This window comes from Watersipora subatra, chromosome 2 (genome assembly GCF_963576615.1).
Source record: "Watersipora subatra chromosome 2, tzWatSuba1.1, whole genome shotgun sequence".
NCBI classification, from domain to species: domain Eukaryota; kingdom Metazoa; phylum Bryozoa; class Gymnolaemata; order Cheilostomatida; family Watersiporidae; genus Watersipora; species Watersipora subatra.
In genome coordinates this window covers 13,283,866-13,303,018 of record NC_088709.1, presented here as the reverse complement: position 1 = coordinate 13,303,018, position 19,153 = coordinate 13,283,866, and the positions used below count along the sequence as shown (strand labels likewise).

Below are 19,153 nucleotides of genomic sequence, written 5' to 3'. Positions count from 1 at the left end.
TTTTGAAACACTGATAATCATAATATTTCATGCTGATAGTTTTGATGCTGATAGTATTTCATGCTACCAGCTGATTGTTTTTAAGTTATTTTAGTAAGTGTAGAGACCATCAGATAGTATGGATATTAAGTGCTATAAAGATGCTGAGCTAGTATAGAGATTGTTAGTCTAGAGATTATTTACTAATGTACATATTATCTTTTACTGTACATACTAACAGCTAGTGTAGATACTGTCAACTCGTAAGGACATATGCCAGCGAAGAGATTGCTGCAGCTAGTGTATAAGGGTGCTGCTGGAAGAGAGATTATCAGCTAGTAGAAAGGTTATCACTTAGTAGAAAGATCATCAGCCAGTAAAGAGATCACAAGCTAATTAATAGATTACCAGCGAGGAGGAGATCATCAGCTAATAGATTATGAGCGAGTATAAAAATCATCAGCTAGTAAAGAGATGATCGGCTAGTGGAGAGATTATCAGCTAGTAGAGATCAGCTACAAGAGAGATCTTCAGCTAGTAGAGATTATCAGCGGTATAAAGTTTATCAGCTAGTAGAGAGATTATCAGTTAGTAGAGATTATCACTTAGTAGAAAGATTATCAGCTACTATGGAGATTATCAGCCAGTAGAGAGATTATCAGCTAGTAGAGAGATTATCAGTTAGTAGAGAAATTATTAGCTAGTTGAAAGACTATCAGTTAGTAGAGAATATTAGCTAGAAGAGAGATTATCAGCTAGTAGAGAGATTATCTGCAAGCGGAGAGCATATCTGCTAGCATAGTATCAAATATATCCGTAATGCTATATACTAGTAATACGATTATTTGCTAGTGTAGTTATAATCATCTTGTATTAAAATGTGTGGATACTCGGTTATACACGCTCATCCAAAAGTTACATGTGTAGCTATAACATTTATTTTGTTCGAGGTGTTTCTCCATCAATGCTAACGACACAAACTTGTTGAACAACATTTATTTATAAAATTACAACAGTGGCACATATATATCGAGATATTTTGGGTACAACATATTAAAACAATTATAGCGAAACTGGTAATAATAAAATGAAAACACAAAGTAAAAGAACCAGAATGTCAAAAACAAAAATGAAAAGTTTGATTGAAATAGATTAAGATCCGGCAAAAAGGTTGAAATATTGGACTGTATGCGCGTGAATGTCTCCCTGGGTAGCAGACTATGATTGTATGACATAAAGCAAGGCTCACTGGCGTATATGGGTTATAATATAGAAATACAACAGCATAGTAGCAGCATCTAAACAACAGCAGCAGATGCAAAGTAGACTAAGTACCAAAGGACACAAAATTCCAGATCTATACGCTGTGAAAAAGCACCCGGGAATGCCCAACGCTCTTCTGCACCAAAGCTAAGCATTAAGCCAAAAAGCATCGATAATAATATATTAAAATAACAAGATGAAAGATGTAAGAATACGAAACGTTGTGCGTTATGTAGTAAGTAGTCATGAGCTGCGTAACGTCGTGCATTATGGCACGCAGTAAGCAGAGGAAGTGGAATACAACAAAGGAAAGCTCTGGAATACACCAGTTATTCTACATGGCGATATATTTGGAGATATGACTTAGACTGTCATTGATTACATCAATGCTTCGGACAGAGGGCTACGCCCTACTCATGTGAGGCGATTAAAACCCCCACTCTTCAGTGCAGTCGAAAATACTCTGTTGTCACTGGAATGACAGCATTTGTGAAACGCTTGCACCAGCGAGGAGAGAAACGGTGTAAGTTCCACTTTTAGAATTCAAGTCGAAAGGCTGGAAAATTGCTGTTACCCTCTGTGAGCTGTATAATGCACCTTGCCGCACTCATCGCTACTGTGATGTTGAGCCTCGCTAAAAATGAACATTCACATGAACAATAAAAACAGTTAAAACTAGAGTTGAATAGTTAAAAAGAGAAAATAAAGCTAACTCATTTCAGAATTGAAATCTGAAAACTAGATTTGAAAAATCCACAGAATTGATATGATTCTCAATTCATCAAGATGCATAACTAGGCTGATGTACAGGATATCTACAGAATATTTACAGCAGGATAGTTTCTTAGTACCAAGAGTAGATTACCACATGATTAATCTGGTATAGCTAACCTTCTGCAGCCTTTTTAGTTGACTTCATCTAAATTTAGCTTTACTATTGTCTTGGCATAACCTGTTTTGCTGAGACAATAGTAAAACTCTTGAAATTGTTTTTCCACATTTCAGCGTAGTGCTAAGAGAGGACAACTTCAACAAGCAACATATGAATACATCCAGTATAGTGATTAATGATCCCTTATGCTAGCAATAAGAGATAAAAAGCTGCTAGAATGACAACCCTTGCAGTTATCGGAAGGAAGTCGGGCACATACCGAGGTCATCGGTGTGATCAGCCAGCCAATGGCTGAATTCTGTCGTGTCATATGTCGGAATCAAGGTCACTGGGTCAGCCGGCCAGGTCTCTTTGCCTGACAGGAGAGCATCGTATGGTTCCATCCTGTGGTTGTGCCCACTGAACACATAGTACCTGGACACGGAAAGTTATATACAGTATATTATACAACTACTACCATTTTACACGCCATAGAAATCTTGCAGAAGGTCAAGTTTTGTAAAAACATGCTCCTTATGAAAGGAAGCGTTACCATAAAATTTTTATTTGAATGCCATGTCCCTCTATTTTTCAACCCTTTAGGTGGCACTCAAATAAAGGGGGCGTGGTATTTTTCGACCAGCTCGTCAGATTTTTGGGAAGATAAATTTGACCTATGCAGGTGAAGCGATGCTATGTCGCCTATATTTTACATTTTCCTTCAGGTGAAGCGACGTTGATGCCATCAGCCTCAGCATTTTTTTTAACCATTTTTCATATATTTCGAAGTATCAGACTGAGTTAAACAAGGAACTATTTTGATTATAAAATATTAATGTTGTGCTGTTATTAAATATTTCGATTACACGTGGTTTCTGAGTTTTAAAGAAAAACTGTAAAGCTTTGGAGTTAGAAAATGTGATAACGTTTTTATTTTTAAAGACTTTTTGAATGTTTCAAAGTTAAAATATGCCATAATAATGGCTGCTATTTCGTTGTACGGTGTTCTTGAGGAGTATTCTCATCGGCCATCAAAAGGTTTTTAAGTTTTCAGGTAAGATTGTAAACCACATTATGGATGAATCTGAAAACAATGGATACGATTTAGGCCTTTGTGACTTTAAATCAGAGAGTAGTTCTGATGATTGTGATGATCGATCTTCTCAGGCACACCGTCACTAAAATCATGGCAACTACTACAGAAACAACAAAAGAAATTAATTGTTATTGATGTAACCGAGTCATTATTAAATACACTTTTCAACCGATCACTTTTTGTTATGGGTTTGTAAAGATCAAAAAATAGCGATCAAATAGAGGTGCTGTTCAATTTAAACGGCGGCGCTCTATTAGAAATGGCGTTCTATTAAAGGTGGCATTCAAATAAAGGTTTTACGGTATATGAAACCATGCCAATCTTTGTTAAGAACTAAAGATTTTCATCCTTGCTTTAAAGCACTTGCTGGCAAATGTCGCCAGAACGTTAATGTTACTTTCGGCAATCACCCAAAAGAAGTATAGGGACAGGTAGCTGAATCGGTTGTAGGGTTCAAAGTGGCAGCTTGCATCAGCTTCATAGAAGAGTTATTCACAGTTAGACTGAAGAAGAGTTCATAAACAGGAGCTATATTGAACTCAAGCTGTTAGCCACTCACCTTGCATGGATGTGCTGAAAGAACTCTGCTCCAACGCATTTGTTACCACCGTAGTTGGGAACATATGCCAAATCAAGATAGAAGGGAGTCGCACCTGCAATTGTACCATTCTGTTAGCACCAACACAGCCTTGACACACGGCCTTGACACACGACCTTGACACACAGCTAATGTAGAGTACATGATTGACAGCAGTTTACCAACACATAGAATGAGTATAGGAGGTTATCATAAAGATGACTGAGATGATATTTTTAAATGGTGTACGCTTTGATCAGCGAAAACAAAATTTGCAACTACCAAACTGTATCGAGACGTAAAGCATGCTATTTAAACATGAGCAAAACAAAATTACGCAAAATAAGGCTGTTTGGTTTCTAACTTGTCGGTTTTGGCTCCAATGGTTCATCTACTAACGGTTTGAACTTTACAGAACTTTGTTTTAGTTCCTTTACGACCAGATTGACCTACTTTCTGGTAGCCTCAGATCTAACAGATACCTTTTGCGGAAGCAGCCTTAGCCTGTGCAGGACTGCGAGTAGTTCCTGTCTTAGGACGAGTCAGCAGAGTCTTGGGCTTCTTAGGCGCCTCATCGGCCACTTTTGGTTTCCTAGCCTCAGTCTTCACTTTGTCCACAACGGCAGGCTTTGCCTTCACCTCTCCTTTTTTCTCAGGTGCCTTTGGCTTAGCAACATCATCCTGTAGCGTAATAAATTGTTGCTTGAAGCAAGGAAAAAATGATAACATTTCTCATGTACCAGTGACGATTCTGCGAGTTAATGTTGACTAATAATAATAATCTACTGGCAGCTAGTATCTGAACGACAAGTTCTTGTCATCGTCAACATAGACCAGCAAAAGCAACAAGTTTGAATAATTGTAAAGGTCTGTTACATGCTTCGGCAAGTGAATAGGTCTCATCACATAAGTATTCCCAATTACCTTAGCTGCAGGCTTAGCCTTAGGTTTCTCCTTTAATGCTCCTCTAGCACTTCCCGCTGGCCTTTTAGGCTCAGCAAGAGACTTGCTGGCTGGCCTCTCAGTCTTTACTGCTGATTGGCTAGGCTTAGATGGCTTCGCCAATCCAGACCGAGTAGGTTTAGTAGGAGCTTTGTCACCTGGACTGGCAGCAGCATCCCCAGCAGCTAATCTTTTGTTGGCAGCATCTTCAACAAGGATGACACAACCATATGTATAACTCAATAAAAGGCGTCAGACTAGCATGACATATTCTCTAGCTTAAAAATAAATAAAACTACCCGTTTCGAGATTTACAAAATTAAGTAATCTTTTTAAAATGTTCATCCAAACAGTAACCCCTCGCTACTCCGTGACTCGACTTTCGCAGCTCCAGTACTTCACGGGGTAAAAAGTACTCATGAAAAAAAAATAAAAACAACTATAAACAACTAAAATACATAAACTTTTTTCATACTCTGGCCAGGTGAGCTCGCTTCGCGAACACCACTACGATAGCGGTGGCGACGGTTTGCTGGTTTTCTTGTTACGTTCCGTAAAGTGTAGAAGCGCAAAGGGCTCGTAGCATCCTTCGTCATGTGTTATAAACGCCCTCAACCCTCTATGTTATGAACTTATAAAAAGAGGAAAACGATTTACGATCAAGGACAGCGACTTTATTACATATGATTTTATTAGTTTCTATTTCATAGACTTTCAATTATCACAGGAGGGGGACAATCCTCCCTCACTCGCGATTAATCGCAAATGAGGATTGCCGTATTTCATATGCTAGAAGTGTTCATCAATTTACCTCCTAGTGAGTATAGCACTGTCAAACCTCATCTTATGGATTTTCCAATTTTATGATGTAAATCCTGAGCAGACGATAAACTCTCTACAACTGAAGTAATCTTCAAGGTATGATCCTGCAGAGAGAACCTCCAGGGTATGATCCTGCAGAAAAAACTGCAAGATCGCGTACATACAATAGGGTCAGTTAATCTCACCTGATGTTGTTTTTTTACTTAAAGGCACTCGGGCACTGGAAGCAGAGCTCGTCTTCTTAGGGGGACCATTAGATGGTCCACTAGCAGCTGCTTTCCTTGGTCTCACTTCATCAGCTGCAGGGGCTTTGCTAGTGGCTGGCCTGTTGCTTAATCCAGTGGACCTGACTTTAGGGCTGGCTTTAGTCCCATTAGCGGCCTAAATTTCAATAAAAGATCAATGAACAGAGAAAGGTCGATAATATAAATAAATATATATATAAACATATACAATATATGTATAAAATATGTATAAGTGGAACTTCACTCTATAAGTTAAACATTTTATTACTAATAGTTTCATGTGGTACAATAAGTATCACACTCTTCAGATAAAATGTCTAAAGCAGCATCCACTTTGTGTATAAAATATATATATACATATAAAATATATATATAAATATGTATAAAATATATATGTAAATATATTTACATATAAAATATATATGTGCATAAAATATATATATGTGCATAAAATATACATATGTATAAAATATATGTATAAAAAAAAATATATATAAATGTATATAATACAATTATATATATTATATCTATATATTATATATAGATATAATATATTACATTATATATATAATATATAAAGAAAAAAGTACAGAAATATGTCTTACTCAGAGAGGAGAAAAATATGTCTTACTCGAAAAATGCTGGCATATAAGTGCAACTGTAATTCTGGTAATCATTGAAGCAGTGGGTACAATAACATCTACACAACAAATATGGCTTGAACAAATACAAAATACAAACAACACAAATCGGCTGCAAAAAAGCACGCTATTGGCAACAGCCAACATCTTGAGATGAGTTCTCAAACTCCCAGGTCTCTGGTAGGAGATTCAAGCATGAGTAAACACTACCACCCATTTGGTTTAACAGAGGTGAGCAAACAATTCTTCATACCATGCACATTCTAACAATAGCTACAAGTAGATATGCCCGATAACTAACATGCCAGATGCTGCTATCAATTTACACAGAAATGTTTATGGCTACCTTTAGCAATGGTTTCTTCTTGTCAGCTGATGCACTGGGTGTAGTTGACTTAGCGGCCCCGCCTTTAGCCTGAGCTGCTCCAGATTCGGCAGCAGCCTCGACTGGAGTGGGTGAAGGAGGAAGTGGTAAACTCTGAGGCTCTCCCCAGTCTCTCAATGGGTCAAACACTCGAGGGGCTGGACTAGGCTCTAATAGAGATAAAGACAATACGATGACGATATAAAACGATGCCGATATGAAACGGATGTGATCAACACATTTATTCGCATACTGATTACTTGATGACTGAATGTTGGTTTTAAACAGATTATCAGAGAAATTCACAAACAATTCAAAGAAATATGGTCGTAACAACCTTTCATTTTCTAAGCATTCAAGTTATACCAATCAATGTAGAACCTGCTGACTGGATTTAGAGGTATGATGGAGATACCTTTTGTTGACGAGTGGTCATGCTCCACTTGATTCTGACAGCCAGCGCAGCTGTCGTCTACCCAACCAGATAGAAGCTCTGCATTTGTGCCTGATGCTGTCAATGCGGCAGAGTCTGCAAGCATGACACCATAATGTGAGCCCTCAAACAAAATAACACATGGTACCAATTTAAAACTTTAAATAAGGCAGGTAATGTGAAGCCAATAAAACCTCATTCATAGGGATGGATCCAGAAGATAAGAGTTGTAACACAGAGGAAATACAGGGTGACCTACTTTAAGCAATGGACCCGTTAGCTTATAAATAGTAGTTGTAAGGCATGGAGTGCATGAATCAGGATTGACCCACGTGTAATGGGTGGCCCACATGTGTGGCTCATCAGGAGTGGGTGATTCGCATAGAGTGGGTGATTCGCATAGAGTGGGTGACTCGCATAGAGTGGGTGACTCGCATAGAGTGGGTGACTCGCATAGAGTGGGTGACTCGCATGGAGTGGGTGACCCACAGAGAGGGTGACCCACAGAGAGTGGGTGACCCACATGGAGTTGGTGACCCACATGGAGTTGATGACCCACATGGAGTGGGTGACCCACAGAGAGTGGGTGACCCACAGAGAGTGGGTGACCCACATGGAGTTGGTGACCCACATAGAGTTGGTGACCCACATGGAGTGGGTGACCCACATGGAGTGGGTGACCCACATGGAGTGGGTGACCCACAGAGAGTAGGTGACCCACAGAGAGTAGGTGACTCACAGGGAGTGGATAACCCACATGGAGTGGGTGACCCACAGAGAGTAGGTGACCCACAGAGAGTAGGTGACCCACAGAGAGTGTGTGACTCACAGGGAGTGGATGACTCACAGGGAGTGGATGACTCACAGGGAGTGGGTCACTCACAGAAAGTGAGTGGCCTACATAGATTGGCACCTCACATGTTGATGAATTAGATTTTCAGGATTTTGGAATGAGCAGAGAAGTCGTTCTGCAATCATCTACACGTTTTGTGACAATCAGATGATGGTATTCACAAGAGCAGCACATATATCAAGCAGCTGAATAGCATGAATGCAGGAAACCATCCATCAATGGCAACATACAACAAGACAATAAATCATAAAAGACAATAAATCTACTCATCGAATTTTTGATGACACCCTTTACTGAACTTTACTAGAAACCATTGTGTACGGCTATGCATGTTTTTGCCAAGATCATTTTTGTTAAGGCGGGTGAAAAGTAGTAAAAATTTGATGAGTGGATTAAAAACCAGAACATTAAATAACTAGAGCATTAAGTAAGAGCTCATTTTTGATTTCATGATGTGAAAAAATATGAACTATCTTCAAGTGTTGTCAAGCTAAATATGGACATAGAGTAGCATTCCACCAAGCGAATCAGCAGCTAAATTATCCACATCTGTAAGAAAACATGAAGGAATCGCACCGACCATCGAAAGCATGAGTGAGCGATACAAGCAGAGCAGAAAATGGAAGGGAGGACGTGAGCAGAAATGCGCTAAGGCTGTACCTGACTCCGGTGGAGTGTTCTGGGTCAACGGAGTGAATGCCGGAGCGAGGGGGTTCAACTCGCTACAGCTCACCGGTGTGGCCACATTTAGAGAATCCTCGGCGAAATCGCATAAGTTAGTGACTAAAATCAAAAGTCGTCTTAGCTAGTGCTGTGGAACGATAAACTATTGCGTGTGGTTACAACAATGCATTAGCAATTGACAGATTCCTCATCTGTCATTAAAGATGAACTTGCACAACATTTTAAAAGATTTTATCAAAATTTGTCGGTAGTTCTCTATCATTTGCGACTGTTTTTTATGCTTGAGATGATCTGACTGCCAGGATGGTTCAAGATTGAAATCGACTAAACTTGATCGCGGTTAAAATGCTCACAAGAAGAATCTGTGCTGAAATGACGTCACTGGTTGCTATTGCTGCTAGAGTTGATGCAAATTGCAGCGTTACGCGTCTCTATTCTGGCGTACTCTTTGCAACTACAGATGTCAGAATAACACTTTCGCTTGATATGAGCATTTTAATCACCATTGGGTTTTGTCAATTTTAATCTTAAACATCCTGGCAGTCAAATCCCTCAAACATGAAAAATAATTGCAAATGATAGAAAATACCGATAAGTTCTAATAAAATTTACTTTTGTGCACGCCCATCACTAAGAGAGCGGATGAGATTAGCAGAAAGTCAAGGCATTGAGGAAAGGAAGCTTATATTAGTAAGAGTCTTGCCATGAACGTTAGACACTGGACCATTGCTTAGCACATCTGAGCATCGATTATAGGAAGTGGAGAAAGGTGACAATAGATGACAAGTGCTAGAGAGAAATGGCAAAAGAATTACTGTTGTTACACGGAACACTCGCAGACACGCCGGATGAGGACGATATCTGAACAAGGTAGGGCTCATCGTAACGGATCAACCAAGACTGGGTTACCTCAAGCCAACCATTAAACAATTTGGTATACACTTGAATGTCATTTGTCTAATGTAGATACTCTGTTGCCGAAAAAAAGTAATGAAAATAACGATATTACATTATTCAAATTAGAGAAAAACTGTATTGACCTAAACTTTGCAGTAGGAATTTTACTATAACAAAAGCCGTATCTGTCCATCCTTAATCCCAGTTGAAAAAAGAATGCATCGTACAGGATTAGCACCCATAACATTCCGGTTCGTCACACGGAATGCTACCACCTGCACCATCATTTGCTTTCCAGAAACTTAGAATAATTGCGCATATAGTTATTCTCTGTGCTTTATTGGCACACCTGACAATCTTTCTCGACATTCAAAATCGTCAGGGTATGAGTACTTAATAGTCGTTTGTTCCGTCAAAGATTCTCCTTCATAAAGACGTACTGTACTAGTCGATGCCATTCCTCCCTAGAGTATCCCGTGTAACAATAGTAATATTGACTAACAAATAGGGGCAACATGGTTGTCAACATAACTACTCATAGGAAAAAACTGCAGTTAGTTGAACGTACACGATGCGCTGCAGAAGAAACCACGAGTCACACACTCTACTAACTAGAAGAACAGTAAATATGCCGACAGCAAGCAGTGCTTACACAACATCGACTAAGCGCACCACATGCAGGTAGGTACAACAAAGGTGAAACCAGACAAAGATCTACCTGAAGGACTGTTATCTTGAGCCGAATCAGCTTCACTCAGTGCTGGAGTACTTCCTAACAAACTTTTCGTGCTACAGGCATCCACCTAAACAAATATCGACATGAGGTTACCGATGGCAGGCTCTAGAGACATATACAAGAAATCCTTAGCCACACTGGTGATAAGTGAAGCTAAAACTGGTGAATGGGAGTTTTAGAAACTTGCTCTTGATGAGCTCACTGAGATGCAGTGATGGTATATAATCGTTGTGAGACAGTTCTGCAATGACTTCCTGTGGGGTTGCTACGACTTCCTGTGGGGTTGCTGCAACATCCTATTTACTACATGAATTGAAGCACCACTTTATATAATAATGTGTAACAATAGTGTGAAAAGCTAGCAACGATTTGATTGCTTCCGATTTGCCTGTATATAATTGTGGATGACATGGTGGCCCATGTTTCTGTTTAAAAATCTCAATTTCCTTTATTGAGAAAAGGAAGATATTTGACAACTCCTAAAGCTCATTGACAACTCCATTGGGCCAAAAAACTTGTATAGCACATCTTTACCACTGCACAGATTGTTCCTGCTCTTGCTGTCACTGCCCTTATTACATTCAAATTATGGAGTTATACTCACAGCAGAAGGTGTGGCGGAATCCATGTTGAATGATCTTATCATAGCATCAGCAGGTGCTGCCATCTCTACGAATGACCCAGTCATTGGGTCAGTGTCACGACTGAGATCAATGTCATCTACCTTTTCTTCCCTAAATGAGGCCGTCATGGCATCAGGAATCGGACCTGAAGGGTCATCCTCGGTTTGATCCTGGTGTGAGTCGTCAATAAATGAGCAAGTCATAGGATCGGATGTCTCTGACTCACCTCTGCGGAGCTGTGAGGCAGTATCCCGGGCCTATGAATAACCAGAGCCATATTGAGCACACATTCAATCGCGTTACTACTGCTATTTGAACCTGTTACTACCTGCTATTTGAACCTGTTACTACCTGCTATTCGAACCTGTTACTACCTGCTATTCGAACCTGTTACTACCTGCTATTCGAACCTGTTACTACCCGCTATTTGAACCTGTTACTAGCTGCTATTCGAACCTGTTACTAGCTGCTATTCAAACCTGTTACTAGCTGCTATTCAAACCTGTTACTACCCGCTAATCGAACCTGTTACTACCCGCTATTCAAACCTGTTACTGCCTGAGGATGGATACACCTTTTTCTACAATGCTACTCTAATAACAACTAGTGACGTCATTTCACACATATTTTTATTCCGAGTGTTGGAACCGCGATGAAGATTTGTCGATTTTAATCAATAAACATCCTGGCAGTCAGAACACGTCAAACATTCAAAACAATCGCAAATGATTGAACAATACCGATACTTTCTGTTGAAAATTTACAAAACGATTGTGTAGGTTTATCTTCAACACCTTTAGTCATCAGCCAGATTGCAAATCATTCTAAATTATTTAAACACGAGTGCCTTGGGTTTATAGCAACTATGGCAATTTAATATGACCAGAAAGAATGTTGTAATCATAGTTCAAATGTTTTCAGTAAAATCCATAAAAATGCAAGCAGATTGGCACAATCAAATTCTCAGACATTAACTCTGTACAGAAATAAAACATCCAAACAGTTTTTTTTGACTGGATTAAAAGAATTTTAGCAAAAAGCAAATGCTTAAAACAGGATTGAAGCTTTTTTTCATCAGTTAAACATTGGTGAAATGTTTGTTTAGCTTGAGAGTCTTATTTTACATGAATGAGAACTTACGTGTACATTTTAAACATAGAAACTCAACTGATTATTTCTCATGTTATCTTTTGAGACAAACACTAGTACCTTAAATTTAATGTCAACTGCATTTAATAAAACTCATGCAAAAATATAAAACCATTTTCAATTGTCATAATGCTGTTAGAATGGTGTGCTAATGACTATGTATGTTCCTTCCGAAATAAACTTGTGAGTTGAGGAATTCATCATAGTTTCATAGTTAACTCTGCTGGATTATATGTAAAATCACAAAGTGGAAGAAAAACACGATTCTCTCTTGCAAAACGGTGCCGACTTATGCTAATGACAGAGCTAGCACCTAGAATTGTTACCTCAGCCGAAGCTTATGGCAGCAAAGAGGTTAACATAACCAAAATCTCCAACAGAGTCTCACTCTAAGCAATAGCACAGATGCAACTACTAAATGTAAATACCAAAGGTGGGCAACTTGTGGCCAACAGATTGACATAATCAACAGGAAGGCGTGAATACAAAGTCTGATCATCAAATGTCTGAATCGTACCGAATGCTCAGCAAAGTGAGAGCTTGGCTCAAGGCTGTCTTCCCGTGACCTTCCATCAGCTGATCCTGACTGTTCCATGCTGTCTGCAATACAAATATGGAGTCCGCAATACAAATATGGAGTCTGCAATACAAATATGAAGACAATACAAATACGGAGACAATACAAACTAATAAATTTGACAAAGTATGTTTAACAAAAACTTTCTTTTTTCAAAACTGTTTGAAGTAGCCAGTTATTCGACATCTGTAGCCAGATTAACATTTTCACTACAGAGCCTTTTGCTTATACAGACGGTTCCCAACCTACGAACGAGTTACGTTCTGAACGATTGTTCGTAAAGTGAATTCGTTCATAAGTTGCTTCAGTGCTATATTTTGTATTATAATTTATGTTTAAGGCCTATATAAGTATATTGAAGGTTTATATAAGTATGTTTAAGGCTTGTATAAGTAACCTGTATTAGTTTGTACTGAAATTTTTTAAAAATAAAATGGAGATAATACTTTGGTGGACGCCGGGCAATGACACTGCATTTCTTATTTATCGTATGTCTTGTCCTTTTTATTATATTGTTGTTTTAATCGTTATGCTATCACTTATCGTTGTTGTCTTATTTTTTGTATGTGTTGTCCGTTTATTATATCGTTGTTTTACTCGTTATGCTATTGTTATATCTGATATACCGTCATAACACTATCACTTATCGTCACTTAGATTGTTGTCATACCAACGCGCTAGCGGTCCTATCTATTTACCTTGTTAGCCGGTGTTCTTACCGTTTGCCGTTAGCCGGAATGGTTGATATTATTGTATATAAAGGAGTGCGCTCATTTAGTTGAGCAGAGCAGATAGCCGTACGCTCCTCGGCTAGTGAAATTTCCTTCGCTAATTAAAAGCTGAATGAAACTACACGCACTCTCTTCTCTTTATTTATTAGTAGAGATCGGGCCAAGTAAAGGCCGGCAAATCCCTTTACAATACGTATTAAAGTTCAAACAAATGTAAAAAAATAATTCGAAAGTTAATCGAGTTATGAACAACGGTACATACGTTCGTATGTACCGTTGTTCGTAACACGAATGTTCGTAAGTAGGGAACCGTCTGTACTGACGAAATAAATTTTTGCATAAAGGTTTTTGGATGACGTACACTCAGTATTTTCGCTGTAAACGCTAGTTTTGTCTGACTACTTCAATCTATAACTCTTTGAAATCAGCAACAAATTCTGCACAAAACTTCATGCGTTCGAAGCATGGAACATCCACCAGGAGGCAGACCCCCGTCCTTAAGATAGAGAATTCTAAGTAAAAAGCAAACTAATTGCTTCATTTTGTTTTGGCAGAATAATAACACAATATCTTAAATTTATTGTAGCTAAGCCTTTCCGTAGATCTGTTAACACCCTGAGACGTAATGATTGTTCTTGTACAGCACTAAGTTGAACCGTTATAACGGCTTGTCGTCAGAAGGAACAATACAAGCATGCTGATTTGATGGCTTTGTGCAGTAAAAGAGTTGACAAAAAGGAACTAGTAACCTGCAATTGAAATTTGAAAAACTCATAGTATAGACAAAGGTTGAACAACATATGCCTGAGAGCAAGTGTGTAGCCTGAGAGCAAGTGTGTAGCCTGAGAGCAAGTGTGTAGCCTGAGAGCAAGTGTGTAGCCTGAGAGCAAGTGTGTAGCCTGAGAGCAAGTGTGTAGCCTGAGAGCAAGTGTGTAGCCTGAGAGCAAGTGTGTAGCCTGAGAGCAAGTGTGTAGCCTGAGAGCAAGTGTGTAGCCTGAGAGCAAGTGTGTAGCCTGAGAGCAAGTGTGTAGCCTGAGACCAAGTGTGTAGCCTGAGAGCAAGTGTTCAGCCTGAGAGCAAGTGTGTAGCCTGAGAGCAAGTGTGTGGCCGGAGAGCAAGTGTGTAGCCTGAGAGCAAGTGTGCAGCCTGAGAGCAAGTGTGTAGCCTGAGAGCAAGTGTGTAGCCATGCCATACCTGAGAAGTCTTTGTTATCCTCCAATGTATTATTTGACAGATCAGCCCTAGCCTCTGGCACAACTGCTATCAGGGGTTCCTCTAAAAGTAGTATTTGTACAAGCATGAAACAACCTGCTTCGAGATACTAACAGCTAGTTGAATATTTGACTTTTTAAGATCATTAATAAAGAGCATCACAGTTTTGAGTTACAGTGGACCCTCGTCATATGATTGTAATTAGTTACAGTGTTGGCATCGTAAGGCAAAGATTTTGTATAGAGAGGTATAGAAGCCCATAGTAAATATCTAATGCAAACACCCCTGCTAAATATCATCCCAATTTAATCTACATTAAAAATACATACATATTCAAAATTAGTAACAAAATAAGATGTTTACCTCAGTAACTATAGTTACATACAGTAACTTTAGTGTATTTAGTGGTTATGATCTGCAATAAAATGTAACGTTACAATGTACTATGTGCAGTACGTACCATAGGGAGTTTTTATCTTCGAGGCAGACGAATAACATACACTGAATTTAGCTTACTAAACACATACACGAAGCTAAGTTTTAAGATGTATTTTCAACTATTTCACTGAACTTCAACTTGTTTTTCGCTAAAATTTTATCACATCTGTTTCCAGTTTCGTTTTTACAATAACTAATAATGCCGAACTGTGCATCGTATCTCTTTTATTCGTCGTTAGAGGGATTTCAGCGAATAGCATATTGGCATGATAGTTATTTTGACGTAATCAGCACACCGACTGCCGAATTTGAATTTTGAGAAAAGATTTTGGTTGATATTGTATGACTAAAAATATTGCCTATAGAGAGGGTGAAAAATCATCATATTCTACATCGTAGGGCGAAAAAATCGTATAACAGCATCGTCGTAATCCGAGGGTGCACTGTATATATCTTACACCACCTACTATATGAACGGCAAAAAATCAGCTATAAACACAAGTGATTACCTAAGATTATCTTAACTGGACAATTATTTAACTCACCATTGGCTGCCATATGCCTATAGAGATCCTCCTCACTGCTGCTCATCAATGTTGGCTTCTCCCGAATAACACCCTCATCGTCTCCTTCCCTATCATTGGCAACGTCAGCTGCCATACCAGGGTCGCTACTCATGGATGGAGAGAAAGGTGCTGCTGACACATCCTGTTCAGGGTCTCGAGCAGCAATCACATTTTGTGACGAGTTAAATTCATCAAGCACAGCTTGATCGGCATTAAATCCAGGCATCGCATCTTGTTCAACTGGCATGCTTTGAAAAGCGTCACTTACAGTTGGAAAACTTTGCTGGTCACCACCTGTTACTGGGACATCTGCACATGGTGTAAGGTCTTCATCTGACAAATATTCTTCGAGGGGTTTAGCATTCATTTCTTGATCCAACTGACTAGCATGAGCAGACAAAGGGTCTACTGAAAACGTCTCCTCTGTGTTGACTAGACTGTTGAGAGAACTTGACTCATCTTGTCCATACTCCGTCGAGTACTGCTGCTCTTGTGTTTGTCCATCCGCAACAGGTTCTCCCTGTAATGGCTGTTTAACTGTTGATGGCTCATTTGATGTTTCTTCCTGTTTATCGGAAAGATTTTCAAGAGCTTGTTCTCCAGGCAGCTGTTGGCAAGGAGACTGTTCTAAAGGAGATTGTTCTCCAGGCAGCTGCTGGCAAGGAGCCTGTTCTACAGGGGGTTGTTCGAAAGATGGTTGTTCTTCTAGCAGGTGTTCAGAAGGCATTTGCTCCTCTGACAGCATTTCAGAAGCTACTTGTTCATGTGAAAAATGCTCCGCCATTGCATGTTCATCAGGCAAGGGCGCTAGCGGAGTTTGTTCATCTGGGAGTTCCTCGAAAGGTGCTTGTTCATCTAAAGTCTTTTGTTCCACTTGTTCATTCGGCAGGTGCTCACACAGTGTTTGTTCTTGAAGCAATTGATCAAAAGAGTCTTGCTCTTTCACCTGTTGATCCAAAGATGCCTGTACTTCTGACAGACGGTCAGAAGATAATTGTTCATCTAATAGAAACTTGGAAGAATCCTGTTCAGCTGGCATGTCTTGCACAACCTTGGCCGCATCTGGTAAGTGTTCAGACTGAGCTTGACCTTCCAACTGCCTATCAAATGATGTTCGATCCTCTGATGAATAATCGACAGGCGCTTGCTCCTCTGACGAATAATCAACAGGTACTCGCTCCTCTGACAAAGGCTCAACGGGTGCTTGCTCCTCTGAAAAAGACTCAGCAGGTGCTTGTTCCTCTAACAAATGCTCAGCAGGTGCGTGGTCCTCTGACAAAGACTCATCAGATGCGTGCTCCTCTGATAAAGACTCAGCAGGTGCGTGCTCCTCTGACAAAGACTCAGCAGGTGCGTGCTCATCTGACAAAGACTCAGCAGGTGCTTGTTCCTCTGACAAGTGCTCAGCAGGTGCGTGCTCCTCTGACAAAGACTCATCAGGTGCGTGCTCCTCTGACAAATACTCATCAGGTGCGTGCTCCTCTGACAAATACTCATCAGGTGCTTGTTTCTCTATTTGGTGCTCAGTAGGCTTATGGTCATCTGGAGCAAATTCAAGAAAAGCCTGTTTTTCCACCGAGTCTGCAGAAGTTAGTGGGTCAGTAGCTACTGGCTCTTCCAGCTGTTCACCAACATACTCCGTGTGAAGCTCGCTGCCATCAGCGTCCAGTGACTGACTATCAAAAGGGGCATTACCAGAAGGTATGGGAAACTCTTCGAGCTCATTTACTACAGACTTAGGAATCTCTTCCTCCATTGTTTCGTCAGTGCGAGGTTCCACTATATCTCCTTCAGGAACTGTTTTATCCTATGTACAGAGCAAGAAATGCAAGCAGGGGATGTCCCATGACAAAAATTTCAACAACAAAAGGGTAATGGCCCTTCAACTGTGTGGGTGCAAATGTCTCATGTGAAGGGAGGTTCAGTAAATCTATAAATAAGGCTTTTTATGCAGGCCTATTTTGAGATGACATAACAGTGTGACCTTCACTACATACCTACATTACTCCCTAGAAAGTATATGACATGCTTACACATCTGTCCACCTAAAGATCACACCAACAGCCATGCCTTCACCTGTTTTTGATGCTATCACCTGACTCCATTAGGGAAGACTGTCGAACCAAAGACCAAAAAACTTGCAGCTGACCAGCTTCGGAATGCTCAATATTTGGTTCAGTTAGCCAAAATATTACGAGATTGCAATATTTTATTGTATTATTGTATTATAATAGTTATATTTCATCACAATATTGATTCAATGGTTCAGAATGCAATAAATCGAATTGCTCATTTACCAGACAGAAAACAACTGGAACAGCGCTTGTCTTTGAGATTGACTCTGCTTTGGGTGAAATATGCCAGCCATGGGAGTTTTGGATCAGCTGATGTCTTGTCACAGCTAAAAACACCCACGCCTCCACCTAGTGTTCCCGTAAGACATCCGCGCCCCCACCTAATGATCCCATAAAACACCCACACATCCACCTAATGATCACATAAGACACCCACACCTCCACCTAATGAGCCCATAAGACACCCACGCATCCACCTAATGATCCCATAAGACACCCACACCTCCACCTAACGATCACATACGGCACCCATCATTTATATTAAGAGAGCCTCACCTACATCAAGGGATCACAGCAGCGGGTCTCACTTTAACCTAGAAGTCACATAAGACATTCTAGTCTCCTTCCCAGAAACCAAATGATAAAATCTCATCTCTAAATATAAACTAACAACATTTTCCTGTAAACATCAAATCAAGGAGTCTTACCTCAGCTGATTCTATCACATCTTCTCCTGCCTCCTCATCAGTTAACTCTGTCTCCTCATCCTGGTCTGGTTTGATCGAAGACTCCTGTTCATCGGCTGCCCCCTGATCATCTGCGATACCAGAAACATCAACCGCTGGCTTAAGGGGATCTTCATCTTGTGATTCTGTTCCATTGAGATGTTGCTCAAAGTCATGAAGTGATTCACTGCAAGGCAGTCATTGCTCAATAGTTTATACAACACATCATTTGGAAGTTTGGACAAACAATTGATGCAACACCACGCAGGAGTGCACCTGGTAAAAAGTCACTTTTGATTACCATCAGAACTGCTGAGTATGAATCTGCTAAAACTGCCAAGAATGCAAACAGAAAGAGAAGGCCGGCTTGAAATCTCAACAGCACGAGAACAGAGGCAGCTTGCAAGAGCCTGTCATAAGCTAAAAAGATGGTACTGTCAGTCAGTTTTATATTGACACTTACTCTGTGAACTTGGGCGGATGCTGCGGCATTTCGTCAATCACTTCCTGTTTATCTACAGGTTCTGTCAGTGGAACTTCAGATGGCTAGATAAAAGCACATCAAAAGGGTTACAGATGGGATTAGAAAAAGAATACAAGATAGACACGAACTCACGTTATTACTAAGTTTGCATAGAGTGATATTATAGCGAC

General features: G+C 39.9%; 1 protein-coding gene across 2 annotated transcripts in view; it reads right to left on the bottom strand.

Annotated features, from left to right (window-relative positions):
* Positions 1–959: 959 nt before the first annotated feature.
* LOC137387223 (microtubule-associated protein futsch-like) overlaps positions 960–19,153 on the bottom strand; it is a 43,703-nt gene continuing 25,509 nt past the window's right edge. The window contains exons 12-27 of one of the 2 annotated variants that reach the window (XM_068073562.1): positions 18,963–19,045; positions 18,482–18,686; positions 15,679–17,506; positions 14,678–14,758; positions 12,693–12,775; positions 11,008–11,283; positions 10,386–10,470; positions 8,747–8,869; positions 7,216–7,329; positions 6,783–6,970; positions 5,736–5,931; positions 4,711–4,934; positions 4,269–4,467; positions 3,769–3,862; positions 2,394–2,548; positions 960–1,876 (exon numbers count right to left, since the gene is read on the bottom strand). In XM_068073562.1, the coding sequence (XP_067929663.1) occupies positions 1,779–1,876; positions 2,394–2,548; positions 3,769–3,862; positions 4,269–4,467; positions 4,711–4,934; positions 5,736–5,931; positions 6,783–6,970; positions 7,216–7,329; positions 8,747–8,869; positions 10,386–10,470; positions 11,008–11,283; positions 12,693–12,775; positions 14,678–14,758; positions 15,679–17,506; positions 18,482–18,686; positions 18,963–19,045 (4,032 nt within the window). In that variant the 3' untranslated portion in view covers positions 960–1,778. The remainder of the gene's footprint in view (positions 1,877–2,393; positions 2,549–3,768; positions 3,863–4,268; positions 4,468–4,710; positions 4,935–5,735; positions 5,932–6,782; positions 6,971–7,215; positions 7,330–8,746; positions 8,870–10,385; positions 10,471–11,007; positions 11,284–12,692; positions 12,776–14,677; positions 14,759–15,678; positions 17,507–18,481; positions 18,687–18,962; positions 19,046–19,153) is intronic. The other variant, XM_068073563.1, reaches the window with a different exon arrangement.